This window comes from Galleria mellonella, unplaced genomic scaffold (genome assembly GCF_026898425.1).
Source record: "Galleria mellonella isolate WM207_F2 unplaced genomic scaffold, CSIRO_AGI_GalMel_v1 utg1073, whole genome shotgun sequence".
Classification (NCBI taxonomy): Eukaryota; Metazoa; Arthropoda; class Insecta; order Lepidoptera; family Pyralidae; genus Galleria; species Galleria mellonella.
In genome coordinates, this window is record NW_026441969.1 from 671,710 (window position 1) to 688,378 (window position 16,669).

Below are 16,669 nucleotides of genomic sequence, written 5' to 3' on the forward strand. Positions count from 1 at the left end.
CATACATAGGTAATTATGTTATTATGAAATTTTAAGGTTCCATTTTAAGCATTTGTCTAGAGACTACAAAGTGTAAGGGACAGGTTGGCCAAAATTGAAACAGTGATTTGAAAACCAGTGGAAATTCTTTCAAGAAAATATCAAAATTACTCTCTTTTTTTTTCATTTAAAGTCATGTAATCTATAATACTATGTCTTAATATTTATCTATCTATTTAAGAGCTGCGTTCTTGTCGGTGGAGCTCTTGCCACTCACTACGATTTTCAGCGAGTCTCTTCACCTCTTGATACGACACGACACCAACTCCTTCCTTGATCTGCCTGTGTCGTATCAAGTGTCCCAACATTTTTCCCCTTCTTTTCTGATATGTCTTAATATAAATAAGTAATAATATTTTATAGTAAAATACTATGAAATATCAAAAAACAGCAATGTATCGTATCCTATTGAAATTCTACCACGACACTTTCTGTCGCGGAATTAGCTGTGTAACGTCAACTCCACGCACGTACTAAATTACCTATGAAGAAGCACCACTGACCGGGCGGTTAAGGTATCGCGCGTCGTGTGTATCATAAAATTTCAAATACATTGCTCGTCGTCAAAACAAAGAATCGTTAATATACCTGTGGTGAATTTCCTGTCGTAAACAATCTGCCAATTGATTCTAACAATTCATCTGAATCAGGTATTTTCATTTTGACCAACCCGGTCCTTTCACCCTGTAGAATCAAAGATGTCGGGAACCCTTAACGTTTTACATACTCGTTTTACGTTTATTTACTTAAAACTGTTGCTATCATAGAAACAAACATGTTGTATATGTGTTTTATTAGAACATAAAGTAAAAATTGTAGATATTAATATTTGAACGCGATATCATTGTTCTGATAATGAAATCTGATGGAAATTCACATACAGTTACGTAATTCTAATTGTATGAATATAACAGTCGTTCAGTTAAATTTAAACTATCGCGTTGTTGGTACATATTTTGAATACATTAACAGTAATTAATACGACGCAACTGCAGGTAAATAATGCCTATATACCTGATTTTTTAACCGACTTCAAAAAAAGGAGGTTCTATGTGCATATATTTTTTATTTATGTCCATCGATTTCCTCGTCAATTGTGAACCAATTTTCAAAATTATTTTTTATTCCCAATATTAGTAGTCCCATAGCCATGATCTGATGACGATGGAATCCCTGGGAAATCGAGGATAAACATCAAATTTTACAAACATATATATGGTGCTTCATGATTTTTCAAAACGCAATCAGATATTTGCATTTGTTCTAATCATCATCTCATGTTGCTGAGCTGATGATGGAAGGAAAAACTTCAATGATTAAGAATCAGAGGAGAATTATTTAAATACTATAGGTATGTACAGTCCATTAGTTGTTATAAAGAGATAAGTTATTGAGATGAGCTGATGATGGAAGGTTAACTCCTTAACGGTAAGGAGTTAGTGGATAATTCCTTGGATATTATAGCTACATATATGTAGACCGTTTCTTTAGCTCTTTCAAGTTATTTGCATATTGAGTAATAAACATCAGACCTGTATGTACTATTTATATAATTTCTTATATAATTTTGTTTTTTTTTTTATTTAACTTTCTTTATTTTTATGTTTCTTTTTATGTTTAATTTTTTTTCACTAATAGCTGCAACCGAATGGCTTTGTTGCAGTCGCATTTATTATTGGATCATGCTGTGTGCACATGTTTGTGGCAAGTTTACCTGATCAATACATTAATGTACTTGCATGTTATAATTTAAGTTTGTAAACTTCTGTTATGTGCGCCTAATAAATAAAATAAATAAATAAATAAATTTACCTTCAGTTGGATCGCGTTAAGTGCCAATAATGTATTTAAAATATTAATTTAATTAAATTATTATTTTATGAAAGACTGTTCCATATGTCAATGTTATTAGAGTGTGAATTAATAAACAAACAAAATGAGTGTTAAAAATCTTCAATATCAGGCTGTATCCGAGAAAGAGAATGGAGAAGGTAATTAATAGAAATCTATTTATTAATGTTTAAATCTTTAAATTTTAAAACTAATAAATTAATCGTTTACATGCATACATATTTACCAGAGAAAGACTTTGTAAAAAAGTCGTTTGCTTGAGCACGTCTATCCCATTCGTGTTTCAACCGTGAAGCAGTTGTGTTTGCATGGCTGTGTTTCGGTTTGAAAGGTGGGATATGGCAGTGAATTTACACGGCACAGAGGAATAACACCTGAGTTCTCAGGAATGGCAACGCATGGGAGGGGGGATATCATGGGCGAAACAGTATACGCTGTAATGTCCATAGTACTGCTCATGTCTAAAGGCGACGGTTATCACTGTCCATCAGGTGGACCGTCAGCTTATTTGCCATTCTAAGTTGTATAAAAAAATGCAACTTTTAACAGGTCTTCTCAAGGAGTGTGTTATTTTTTTATCGGAAATACAAATAACAGCTTTCTCCTGCGAACACTCAGGTTGTGGAATGATCCTCCTGGTCCGAAGCTTACCCTAGCGACTGCATGGGGTTCTTCAAAAAAGGGGTTTTAAGATTTCTTAAGGGTTGACTACGCGCGCGTGACATCTCTGGTGTTATATCATCTATAGGCTACGGTAACCCCGTTTACCATCAGATGGACTGTATGTTTGTTTGCAACCATAATGGTATGAAAAAAATAACATAAAAATTTCTTAATCAATCATTACATAGTATAAAACAAAGTCGCTGTCGCTGTCTGTCCGTCCCTATGTATGCTTAAATCTTTAAAACTACGCAACGGGTTTTGAATTGTTTTTTTTAAAGATAGAGTGATTCAAGTAGAAAGTTTATATATATAATACACGCATAATATAGTAGGGAAACACTGATAATTTTAAAGGTTTCTAATGTGATGTGATGTAATGTGCACCCGTGCGAAGCCGGGGCGGGTCGCTAGTTTATTATAAAACATGAATATTAATTTAGGAGAAATTGTGTTTTAGATTTAAAACCGTCATACGAGGCTCCATCAGGTCTGGGATCCCGCCATTTACAAGTCTTAGTACTATTTCTAACAGTTACCACAGGATACGCTTTGAGAGCTCATATGAGCGTGTCAGTGGTAGCAATGACTGATGTTTCTTCAGAAGATTGTGACATAATGACAAACCAAACAGTGTGCACAGGCAATTGCTTCATAACCAATGAAACCATGACAAATGATACAATCATTTTAGAAAACACTGATAGTAATTCGATGAACGATAGTAAAATATTGTTTTGCAGATGTTGTATTAATACAAATTCATGGACTGTATATCAGGTGGGTAAATAAAGTTAAAATAATGAATATTTCTAAAAGCCAATCTAAAATACAATGAACGGGTATAAATGTAATCAAAATTTAAGCCGTACTTCAGTCCGCTTTCAAATTACTGCTTCCAGTAATTTTATAGACAATTCACTCTGTACTTCATATAATAGGATTGTTTGGAACAGCAATAAACAACTTTTCTTATTCATCTATCGAGTGTGGCGATAAGTCGCTATGATCATAATTATGTGGGTCAAAACCTACTTTCTTCTGATTTTCACAAGATCATCAGTTGCTTCATAGAAATTCTCTCTCGTGCTAGAAATGATGATATCGAAAGACAGAATAATCAATGTTTAATCGATAATAAATCATCGATTAGGACTAAGCATAAGCGGTAAAAGTAAGATCAGAGTTCTTTTTTTAACTTCATAAAAGGCCACGTCATAATTGAGATGTAGGAAACAATATATGTGTTCACACTACAGTCCAGTGCCCTTCCGATCAATATCCGACTGTTTCTACTGATCACACCAAGAGCAGACTGAGAGCGAATATCAAGAACTTTATTATAGACGATTAAATGCCACCATTATTATCTTCTTTTACGTCTTGAATTTTTCTCTTTATTGTGGTAAAGTTACTTATTATATTCAAGCCATGTCTATTCTCGATTGCTTTTTAATGTAAGTAAACTCAGTCTAAGTTCTTTAACATAGTGGATGTATAAGTCTAAGTTAAATGTAAAACCATAATTATAATTATAAATGCATTTACTCGTATTGTCTACTAGCTTTTATCTGCAACTTCAGCGACGAAACCGAAATGTGATGATTGACCGCAAAAATGTAGTTTTTACACGTGTACGTGCATACCTTTCACAATGATTGGTCCGGTTTTTAGGCGGACTTTAAGAGGCATCAAACTTATTTTCAAATTTACAACATTACTAAGTATTTATATTTCGACAGTACATTATAAAAGTTAGTAAAATATGTATTTCAGACATACAACTGGTCAAAATCAATTCAAGACATGATATCGTATTCCTTCTATTTGGGATATACCGTAATGATGGTACCCATGGGAATTATGGCACAGAGATTCGGTGGCAAGATACCTCTTCTCCTATGTATTGCAGTAAATTCGGCTGTTTCGATTGTTCTACCTTGGTTTCCAAAATTTGTAAGTATTAAATTAATTAAAAACATAGGTAGGACGACCCTCATTAGATGGAGTGACAACTTTGAATGCATTGCAAGGAGTCAGTAGACGCAGGTAGCCTGGAACTGTTCTTTGTTGTGGTAGTCTATGGCTCCCCATATGGCCTATGTTCAACAGTAGGCATATAATGGCTTTTTTTTCTACAACTTAGAATAACAAACAAGCTGACGGCCCACCTGATGGAAAGTGGTAACCGTTGCCTATAGACATGAGCAGTACCATGAACATAACAGAGTATACTGTTTCGCCCATGATACCCCCCATGCGTTGATTTGATGATGATAGGTACATAAACAAATTGATAGTGTATCTGATTAAAATCAATTATCCGTAAACATAAAGAACTCCATGGTTATTATAGAGTACACTGTAATCTCCGGATCCTTCACATATTTTGCCATTTATGAGGTCATAAAATTCATGCTTTCGTAGCTAGTAATACTACCATTTGACTGCAAATGCAAAACCAAAAAACAGTAGTACCCATGTAATATGTAGCAACTATTTTTTCTTATAGTTTATGAGACTGTTTTAATAGTGTTATCAGTAACTTCTAATATATAAGACAAGGAATACGCTTGACAAAATGTGGAAATACAAAAATTCTCTGATATCACTGCTTGAAATTATTTTTGTCATTGTTTTCTTTAATATTATTATGGTGGTTATTAGCTCAGTTGATAGCTAAAATCAGTAAAACAGCATTTGACTGTAGTTTGGGGATTCTGAAATCGAATCCCAATGTCTGAATTTTGAAATTCATATTCGGAGAGCCCGTGAAGTCATCGTACAGTAAGTCAGAGCCGAAACCAATGTTTATAAGGAAAAAAGCCTAGAAATCTTTGCCACCAGAAATGGCAACGCTCATACTACAAATACTTCTTCTACCATTTTATATACATATGCATGTCTATTCTACCGTGAAGCAGTTGTGTTTGCATGGCTGTGTTTCAGTTTGAAAGGTGGGATATGGCAGTGAATTTACAGGGTACAGAGGAATAACAGCTGAGTCCTCAGTAATGGTAACGCATGGTACGCATCATGAGCGAAACAGTATATGTACTCTGTTATGTCCGTGACATTGCTCATGTCTATAGGCGACGGTTACCACTTTCCATCAGGTGGTCACCTTTTTCTATCAGGTGGGCCGTTAGCTTGTTTGTCATTCTAAATTGTACTAAAAAAAAAGATTTTTTTAGTTACCTCTAAGTAGACGTGTATTTTTTTTTTTTTTTTCTATTAATTTGTAACTTTTTCTCTGTGTGCAATAAAGAATATTATTACAGAGTGGCTGGATAGGAATATGTTTCTTACGTTTGGTGCAAGGATGCTTTCAAGCAGCTCTGTACCCATCTACGCATACGATGCTGGCAAAATGGGCTCCTTTAAATGAAAGGTCTAGACTTACTACATTTGTATACACTGGTAAGGAATTCTAATACACTTTTACATGTTATTATTATTGAGAGACGGAATTTTACAAATAGAAAACCTTGTAATACTGCGTCCTTTATAATCCTTTGTGCTCGCTCTTTTTTTAAAGTTCGCTGCTAATTTCTTTTCGCCTTGTGATAGGAATTTTAAGTTGTTCTTTGTAGCGATGTGTTTTTATCTTCTCAGAATATAAAGCGTATTTTCCAAAGAAGATATATCATTTATGTATGAATTGGCTACAGCTACAAATTATGTGTATTTGCAAACACTTTTTGGACATAAGCCTAGATGGGGCATGTGCTTATTTAGTTTGCAGTATACTGTGAGAGCCCTTGTTAATACACACGTTATTTTTACTTGAGAAAGTTAAGATATTTGTGATCACCACATCTATTTGTTTAATCAAAAACAAATGAAATCACAGAAAACTCTGAATTGGCCTATGGTATGCTATCATGCATTTCCATTGATTTATTCTTTATTAGCCACATTTAAAAAAAATATTGCTAAAAAAGGCGAACTTAATGCTACGTAGCATTCTCTTCTAGCAATTCCTTAGGAATAAGACGTAATACCTCTATATATTTTAATTTCAGTGCCATATTTCACCTTTCAAATAGAATCACAATAATGCAATGACAGCTTTTAATAGAAAAATGTTATTAGTCCATTAATATCTTTGGTTCTAATAACTAACGTAAATACTTACAATGAAAAATAAACTGACCTTTATATTATGGATGGACTTAACATTGTTAATTGTAAAAAAATATTTATTATTATTGCGACTTTTAATATTCAATTTAATTTAGACTGAGAGGGAGACTTTGTACAAAAGTCGATTGCTTGGGTACCTCCGTCCAATTAGTGTTTCAACCGTGAAGCATTTCGGTTTGAAGAGTGGGATATGGCTTGAATTTACAAGGTACAGAGGAATAACACCTGAGTTCCCAGGAATGGTAACGCATGGGGGTATCATGGGCGAAACAGTACACTCTGTTATGTGCATGGTACTGCTCATGTCTACAGGCGACGGTTACCACTTTCAAACAGGTGGGCCGTCAGCTTGTTTGACATTCTAAGTTGGATAAAAAAAAATAGGAATACATTATAATTAATTGAACTAAATATAAAAATAATATTTAGACATGTTGAAGCCTACAATATTGCGCAAATAGACTAATGGCCAATCAAGACATTCAGGCAGACATTTTTTAAATTTGGTATGGTGGGAAATTTGGTTAAAAAATAAATACGAATATATTTAATCTTTTTCTTTCAGGTTCAGAATGCGCTGTTATTCTCGGCTATCCAATAGCCGGATATTTTGCGGGTAGCCCCAGTTTCGGTTGGCCGTTTAGTTTTTGGTTCTTTGGAATAGCAGGTTTCATCAGCTGCGGTCTCCTTGCGTGGCTCGTGACTGCTACTCCTCAGGACCACCCTACCATTACCACTGAGGAGTTATTGTATATCACTGGCAATGGGAATGCCAATAAATCCAGCGTAAGTTTGATAACAAATTTATTTATTTATTTATTAATATGCATTTGTACATTCGCTTATAATATAGATATTAGGTTATAGCAAAATATAAACAGTTGGACTTATCCCTTAAAGGGATTTCTTCCAGTCAACCTCGAGAACCCGAGAGGAGAAAGTACATACATATCATACATACATATATATCTGTCACGCCTGTCTCCCATTAGGGTAGGCAGAAACAATGGAACGCCAAATGCTTTGATTCAAACAAACCTCTTTCGCTTCTTCCACATTCATCAATCTTTTCATACACGCTCGCCGGTCACGGGTACTTTTAATTTGGCCCTTCTTCACCACGTCGCCTGTTTGGTCTACATACGTCCGTCTAGGGTGGCCCCTACCGACATCTGCATTCATTCTTGCTCTATAAATCTCTTTCGTAATTCTTCTTTCATCATCCATTCATATTAATAGGGTTAGCATATAAAAGCATTGCATTTATTTATTTTATCATATTACATATTTATATTTTATAATATTACATATTTATTGATTCTTTAGTTATTACATTACAGAAAATTTCTGGTATAAAAGGCAGACTTAATGCTATAAAGTATTCTCTCCCAGACAACCGTTAGCAAAACAGAAATGTAATTATGTGGTGAAAAATATTCACATTCACTTACAAATTATGACACATACAATGTTTACATGGATACATTAAACAAATAGTACTTACATATACAAATATATATCATAGAAACATACATACAAATGTAAATATACATACATACTCGATTTTTGTTTCTATTTTTTTGTATAGTATGGTTTTGTGATTGATAGAGTAAAGAAAAAATGCATAATTACCTGCTACTAGCTATAATCATCATATCAGCTTTTAACTGTCCACTGCTGAATATCCAGGCATTTTCCTTAGGGGGTTTTTCCAGTAGTTGCCAAACTTGGCAGGCATGGAAACCGTAATTAGGCTTTGGAGAGACAAGTGTTTTGACAGGGATACTGCTGCCCATCCCTCGCCCTCCCTTAGTCGCCTCTTACTAGACTCACGGGAAAGAAACGTGGCCTATTCTATGCCGGGACCACACAGCCAAACACAGACACAGATAATAATTATTCCTAGGAATAAAACTATTTGCATTGTGCGGGAATTGATCCGTCAGTATTGTATAACATTTTTTGTTCTATGTTACAGCCACGGAAAACACCATGGAAACATATACTGACCAGCAAACCTGTCTGGGCCATGGTGATAACCCAACTGGGCAGTACCACCGGCTATATACTCGTGCTTACTCAGACACCAACGTATTTAAACAATGTGTTGGGAGTCGACGTTAGGAGCGTAAGTAGATGTATATGTATATATATATTTTTTATATAACTTAGAATGACAAATAAGCTGACGGCCTACCTGATGGAAAGTGGTAACCGTCGCCTATAAACATGAACAGTACCATGGACATAACAGAGTATACTGTTTCGCCCATGATATCTCCCATGCGTTGTCCTGAGGACTCAGGTGTTATTCCTCCGTACCCAGTAAATTCACGCCATATCCCACCCTTCAAACCGAAACACAGTCATGCAAACACAACTGCTTTACGGTTGAAACACTAATAGAACAGAGGTATCCAAGCAATCGACTTTTGTACAAAGTCTCCCTCTGGTAAATGTATATATATTCTGGTAATATGTATATATGTTTCAAATACATAATCGGGACTTGATGCGATGTAAAAGCTTTTAAAGATAAATAGTACTTACATACCTGCTCCTTTATTGCCAACGTTTCGACGTGGATCGTGGACGGCGTCTTCGTCTGGCAGCTCGCGTAATTTCTTCTCGCTCGGGTATCCTCACACACTCACCATTATTATTTATAGCCACCCTTCACACCGCCCTCACGGTATCCACACTGTGTTTAAACGAATTATCGCATGTTTTTAGTGTACTAATCACTGGTTCTCGATGAATCTGATGAAAGCCCATATCCGTCTTCCATATTTAAATTTTATTGAATAATGCATTTTTTTTTATTATAATTTAATAAATAATAATAAAAAAAAATGCTGGGACACTTGATACGTCACGAAGAACTAATGAACATTATAATAGAAGGTAAGATAGAAGGAAGGAGGGAAAGAGGGAGACCGAGACATAGTTACATCAGGCAGATCAAGGAAGGAGTTGGTGTCGTGTCGTATCAAGAGGTGAAGAGACTCGCTGAAAATCGTAGTGAGTGGCAAGAGCTCCACCGACAAGAGCGCAGCTCTTAAATAGGATCGATAGATAGAATTATTTATTGAATAAATACTTAATAAAAACTGTATACATACCACTCCGGTGGCCTTCTGCTCTAGACATAGAATAGGCTACCCAATACCGTGGATATCGTAAGAACCGAATAAAGGAGGACGAGGTATGGACAGCAGCGTCCCTCTTAAAACATCTTCAAAGCCTGACTACGATCGTGGGCAGCGGTAATCACTTAGCACAAGGTGAGCTGCATGCTCGTTTGCTCCCTGTGTTATAGAAAAAAGGAACCCTCGGCGTATGAGTTCAACTCGCACCGGTTTATTATTAATATTATAACAGTGATGTTGTATTTCAGAGCGGCATATACTCATCCTTGCCATACATTGCTCTGTATGTGATGACGCTAGCCTTCGGATACATAGCTGACTTCCTGGTGGTCAAGAATATAATGTCAATTGGCAATGTGAGAAAAGTCACAAACACAATAGGTAACTAAATCATTATCATCGTCATTATCATGTAAGCCTTTAACTGTCCAATGTTGAACATAAGCCTCTCCCTTAAGAGGTTTTGCCAGTAGTTCCAATACTTCTACCGAATTTATCATGGTGAGTGTTCTGAGGAATTGTTCGTATTGATACCTGCTGCTGATTTTCACCACCGTACAACCCGCCACAAATTAAAGTTTCATCCCAATCATCTGGACGAGTGGCGGTCTTCCACCGTGCGTTTTTCAAGGCACTCTCTTCCACGCACAACCATTCTTTGGAATTATCTTCCAGCAACAGTATTTCCGAACCGATACGACAACATAACCTTCAAGAAATAATTATATTCTTTTTTAAAAGGCCGGCAGCACACCTGTAATGCCGCTGGTGTTGTGGGTGATCTTGGGCGGCGGTAGTCACTTACCATCAGGGGAGCCGCATGCTCGTTTGCCCCCTGTGTTGTAAAAAAAAATGTTGGCAGACGGATTGGCAACCGCAGTTAGGCTTTAGAAATTTTTTAATAGGGACGCTGCTGCCCATCCCTTGCGGACCCTTAGTCGACTCTTACAACACTCACGGGAAAGGAAGGGATGGCCTATTCTATGCTGGGACCACACGGCGTGACAGTACCGTATTGTGAAATAATTTAAATGGGATGGGCTTAGATCATATAGATAGAGCATCGAACCTCAAAAATCGATCAATTTTTTGTCAGCTAATTGTTAAATTAGCTGACTCGTTTTTTTTTATCAGTGTTCCATACATTTACGCACACAATATATCTTAAAGAGAGGCACCTAAACTAACAAATGTTACAAAATCTCCCTTCTCTTACAATTTTTAGGTACAGTCGTTTCTGGAATGTTTCTCGTGGCGTTCAGTTACGTGGACAACACTCTAATGGCAATCGTGCTACTGATCGTGTGCCAAGCTCTTTACTCTGGTGTCAATGTTGGCCATCACGTGAGTAGTACACGAATTTATAGATAGATAGATAACAAAAAGCAAAACATAATTATAACCAAATTATACGGATATATATATATATATATATATATATATATATATATATATATATATATATATATATATATATCCATATATTCTTTATCGTAATTGTAATTTACACGTAATATAATGTATTTATAAATATTGTGAGCAAGGGTGGACTTATCTGACAGAGATCTCTTCCAGTCAACCCAGTACAATTAGAAAGCATGTCGTTAACGAGCAGCTGAAGTGCTACATCTATTAATATTTAAAATACATAAACAAATGTACAGTTAAATAAAATATTAAAATATATAATCCGTTTAATAATAATAATTTATTCAGCAAACATTGCCACATTTACAAAGAAGGTTCATATAAAGTGACATCATATGTATAGGAGGGGTAATGAACTTGCCTTTTCATTCTCACCTATCATCCCTCACTGGTGCCTCGCCAGCGTATACCGTTAGCGCAGGCGTGGTAACCATTCCATTATCATCCATTAAAAAGAATATGTGATAAGTATCAGATTTGGTGAATCAATCAACCATCAATCAAACAAACAGTCAATCTGTCAATCAGTCAATCGCATATACAAAGGTACAGTTATAAATTTTACATTGTTGAATGTTATGTAAACCGCTACGGTTTACCATCAATGAACGTATAAATACAAGCATCGTCATAAACATTTCAGCCATTATCCGTCCACTGCTGGACATAAGCCTCCCCCATAGACTGCCATATTTTTTTTTATATTGTATTTCTTTATAAATACAATATCTTTTGGTAATCGTGGAATATTATTGTTTTCTTTTGCAGATTAATCAAATAGATTTAACGCCAAACTTCGCTGGTCCTGTTATGGCTTTGGGCAACATGTTCGCCATATTTACTAGTCTATTTATTCCCGTCATCATTGCGAGTGTCATTAAAGATGACTTGGTAAGTTTACGAATACCTATTAAGATTCTGTTTGACCCGACAGATGATGTCACATCCATAAGAATTAATCCAGCAGTATTTCCGAACGGATACGACTTCATAACCTTCAAAAACATATTCCTTTTTAAAAGGCCGGCAGCACACCTGCAATGCCTTTGGTGTTGTGGGTGATCATGGGCGGCGGTAGTCACTTACCATCAGCTGAGCCGCAAGCTCGTTTGCCCACTGTGTTGCAAAAAAAAATAATAAGAGAGAGGCTGGCACTAGACACTATCTGTCTGTTTATTGAATATCTATCTGTTTATTTTATAGTTAATCTGGTAGTATTATTTTATTATTACCCTATTCCCTTTGGCCACAACAGAATATCAGTGCTGTGCTCTTTTGAGGGTGAAGCAATAAACTGAGTTCTGACCATTTTGTATTGTTACGGCACACGCACAAAAGGAAAAATTGTACTTGGCTTTATGTATTTTTTTTTATCATTTATGTTATTTCGCTTTTTATGTATATCTTTATTTGTTATTACTTGTATGCTGTAAGTAATACAAATAAATCTTTAATGACTTAAATTATATGTCATTATTTTATCTTTTTCTTAAGTTAAAAACCCTAATCGCCCTATTGTAAATATTTATTTATTTGTAAAAGGAAAACCAAGACTTATTTACATAAAAAATAACTATAAGATAACAACAATAAAATCACCTATAGGTTTCCACCAATAGATGCAATATATAAAATTTGACAGTGCTTGCCTCAGACAAATAACCCAAAGAGTAAACGATTATTTATCTTAGACACCCACACACGCGAGGCAAACATGCATACTACATATGATATAGTGAACAATATAACATAAAACAAATGTGTTCAATATAAAACAGAAAAGTTCCTAGTCAAAAAATTACTTACTCAAAATATTCCTCGCTGTGGTTATCTAATATATAAAATTCTCGTTTCGCGGTGTTTGTTACCAAACTCCTCCGAAATGGCTTTACCGATTTTTATGAAATTTTGTGTGCATATCGGATAGGTCTGAGAATCGGTCAACATTTATTTTTCATACGCCTAAATGATAAGGATGACCCACCCCTAAATATATATTTTTTTAAAATTTTTTAATAATGTTTTTTATTTTTATTTTATTATGATTTAACATTAAAAAATACATACAAATTCAAATTTTCACGCTTTTACGATCAACCCCTGTTTTTTAAATTGCGATTTTTATATGCGACAATAGGGTTGAAAGATGGCAATCGAATACAATAATTTAGTACGAGAAAATTTCATGTATAGTTCTCGAAATAATGTATATGGTAAAACAACGTTTGCCGAGTCAGCTAGTTTTACTATGAAATATATCAATATCCAGTAATACACCTATAGGTTATTTCCCTTATTTATTTATTTATTTCATCAACTGTATGAGCCTTACAGTCTCCCCATACGCTCACTTAGGAAAGCATCAGTACAATAACATATATAGACAGGAATAATACATATAAATAAAAGGAATAATATAAAAAATATTTCACTTAAATAGAAGTAACATTAGATCCTAAATCTCTGAACACAAACACTCTGTGGTTATCCGACGAAACTCCAGCAAGTTGGAGGCAAATACGTCTAATTGCGGCGTCTCAAAATATCATTGAGCAGTTTCAATGCAAGAGAGAGGGGAGCTCGCTTGGCCAACTCTGTTCTTCTTAATGGAACATTGAATAATTGCCGTCTACGTGCTCGCATGCAGTTACTGGATGCTCCTATTGATATTGATAAAATGTTATGGTGATTATTATGACATTGTTATGATTGTTATAACAATAAATATCATTCATTTTATTTGTTTATTTATTCATAAGTACATATATGTGTACATGGCGGACTTAATGCTAAAAGCATTCTCTTCCAGTCAATTCCATAGGGAAGTGTCAGAATACTCCAATGCGGTACTAGTAATTATTGATATACATATATACTAAAATTACATATATAAATTAATAAATATATATAAATAACAAATATACTTACACATTTTTTTATGCAACTTAGAATGGCAAACAAGCTGACGGTCCACCTGATGGAAAGTGGTAACCGTCGCCTATAGACATGCGCAGTACCATGGACATAACAGAGTATACTGTTTCGCCCATGATACCCCCCATGCGTTGCCATTCCTGAAGACTCAGGTGTTATTCCTATGTACCCTGTAAATTCACGCCATATCCCACCCTTCAAACCGAAACACAGCCATGCAAACAACTGTTTTACGGTTGAAACACGAATAGGACAGACATATCCAATCAAACGACTTTTGTAGAAAGAATCCCTTACATATATAAAATATTCATTTTATACTTTATTTTTATATAACAAAATTATTTATATACCTTTCAGAAAAATCAATACCGTTGGCAAATACTGTTCATCATAGTTGTATCGTTTCAAGTCTTCACAAATATGGTGTATGTGCTTTATGGTAAAGGGACAGTACAGAAATGGAACTTCTACGGAGAAGTTGACAGTGAGTATAAATTTATATTTGTTTTTGTGACCGAAATCAGAGATTGTTACCCCATCACAAAGAGACGATGATCAGGAGAGATGGGATAAATACGTCTATTTTTTAATAGACGACAATGGTATGGTGATCCGCCTGCGGTAACGGTATACGCTGGCGAAGCAGCAGTGAGGGACGATAGGTGAGAATGAAAAGGTAGGTCAGTTAGCGCATCGTGATGAAATCACGGGGATTCAGGTTTCTATGGGGGACCACATGGAGATGGACTTGATAGGGTATTCGCATAACTAACAATCCCTACTCTCTCCCTCCCCATCCCCCATACGGGCATTTTATCAACTTTACTTTCAAGTATCAGACATACTTTAATAATTTATATTTTGAATCATGTGTATAGTTTATACAAGTACACATAATATTATTTTCATTTTGTATAGTTTGTACCAGAGGGAGACTTTGCACAAAAGTCGATTGCTTGGGTACCTCTGTCCCATTCGTGTTTCAACCGCAGAGCAGTCGTGTCTACGTGGCTGTGTTTCGATTTGAAGGGTGGGATATGGCGTGAATTTACTGGGTACGGAGGAATAACACCTGAGTCCTCAGGAATGGCAACTCATGGGGGGTATCATGGGCGAAACAGTATACTCTGTTATGTCTGTGTTACTGCTCATGTCTATAGGCGACGGTTACCACTTTCCATCAGGTGGGCCGTCAGCTTGTTTGCCATTCTAAGTTGTATAAAAAAATCCATTTCAATTATGGTAAAACCAGTTATTACTATTCAAAAACTATTGAATCGATAATGATAACAAATTTCCTCTGCAATCTCCATCTATATCCTTTCAGATAAAAACCAAAGAATTTTCCAAAACGATTTAAAACTAATTCAGTTATTATTCAAACATAAAAAGCATGAAATGGAGAAACTTCTTCTTTTTGAAGTCAGTTAAATGATTATCATACACCTTGTGCTTCAGATGCCATCTTGCGGTGAGACGTCAGAACTTTATATACAAAGAAGGTAGCCCAGAAACTCTTGACACTATTAAAGACAGTCAAACAGTAATATTAGTACTTCCCATTTATAATTTTAACATCACCTTCACTTGTTGCAGAGCAGGAGACACAATCGTTGAAAGAAAATAAATAAATAAATAAATAAATGAAAAAAATACAACAGAAAAGAACGTATAAACAATCAAGAATTAAAAAAATATAAAACTAAGTTAAATAGTTTTTTTTTTTTTTTAAGAATAATATTGAGAAAAATTTAACAAATAAAAGAAATGCACAATAGAGACACAGACGGATTTACCCTTAAACAGAGATCGCATAAGCGATACGAGACGCATAACCATACGAAGCGTACGATACTTGAATGAATTATACTGCAATTGTCCAATATTTTTGGTACAGCCTTCTGGTTACAATATGGATTACGTATATTTAAATAGAGCGCCTTCCTAGAAATACTTCGACAGAAAAAACACATTTTTTTTTCTCAAAAAGTGCATTTTCTTCTGGAATAAAATTGTATTTAGTATCGCTAAGGTCACTTTATGTCCTAGTGGACATAAAATAAAGTGACGTTACGTTATTACCATATTTTCAGACAGTTTTATTAAAAAAAAAAAGCAATTAGCTAGTCGTTTTTGGGACATTTTGTATCCTCAATACACCATTTAGAACTACAATATGTATATTTCAATTAAAAACTAAACAAATTACGACGCCTTTGTGAATAACATGTAGGATTTCTTCATTAATTTATAACTTAAAATTTTTAAGTTTTCACTCATTATTACAAAAAATTCTGTTCACATTTATATGTTTTCACTTGGAAAGTTGGAATTGTAAAAAGAAAATATAATTTATATACATATAAATTTGTATAAAACTTTGAAAGTACTTATGTAATGCTTTATTATGTGCAGAAAAAGATTTTTTTAAACTTGAAATGTTAAATAAAGTCATT

The 16,669-nt window shown here is 34.8% G+C and overlaps 1 protein-coding gene across 7 annotated transcripts; it reads left to right on the plus strand.

Annotated features, from left to right (window-relative positions):
• Positions 1-905: 905 nt before the first annotated feature.
• Positions 906-15,919, plus strand: LOC113514769 (putative inorganic phosphate cotransporter). 7 transcript variants are annotated; one of them, XM_052891661.1, is made up of 12 exons: positions 906-1,034; positions 1,926-2,030; positions 3,014-3,333; positions 4,330-4,509; positions 5,835-5,973; positions 7,265-7,485; positions 8,678-8,827; positions 10,097-10,229; positions 11,074-11,192; positions 12,045-12,167; positions 14,571-14,697; positions 15,810-15,919. In XM_052891661.1, the coding sequence occupies exons 2-12, from the start codon at positions 1,976-1,978 to the stop codon at positions 15,842-15,844; spliced, it is 1,602 nt and encodes a 533-aa protein (XP_052747621.1). In that variant the 5' UTR covers positions 906-1,034; positions 1,926-1,975; the 3' UTR covers positions 15,845-15,919. The 7 variants fall into 7 exon arrangements, with proteins under 7 accessions (XP_052747621.1, XP_052747617.1, XP_052747623.1 ...); XM_052891657.1 differs by having other exon boundaries at positions 920-1,034; positions 1,858-2,030; XM_052891663.1 differs by having other exon boundaries at positions 949-986.
• Positions 15,920-16,669: the final 750 nt, after the last annotated feature.

Excerpts from the sequence above, each read along its gene's own strand:
- LOC113514769 (XM_052891661.1), top strand. The coding sequence starts at position 1,976 with ATGAGTGTTAAAAATCTTCAATATCAGGCTGTATCCGAGAAAGAGAAT. Across the intron at positions 7,486-8,677 it reads GGAATGCCAATAAATCCAGC|CCACGGAAAACACCATGGAA; the intron begins GTAAGTTTGATA and ends TCTATGTTACAG. Across the intron at positions 8,828-10,096 it reads TGGGAGTCGACGTTAGGAGC|AGCGGCATATACTCATCCTT; the intron begins GTAAGTAGATGT and ends GTTGTATTTCAG.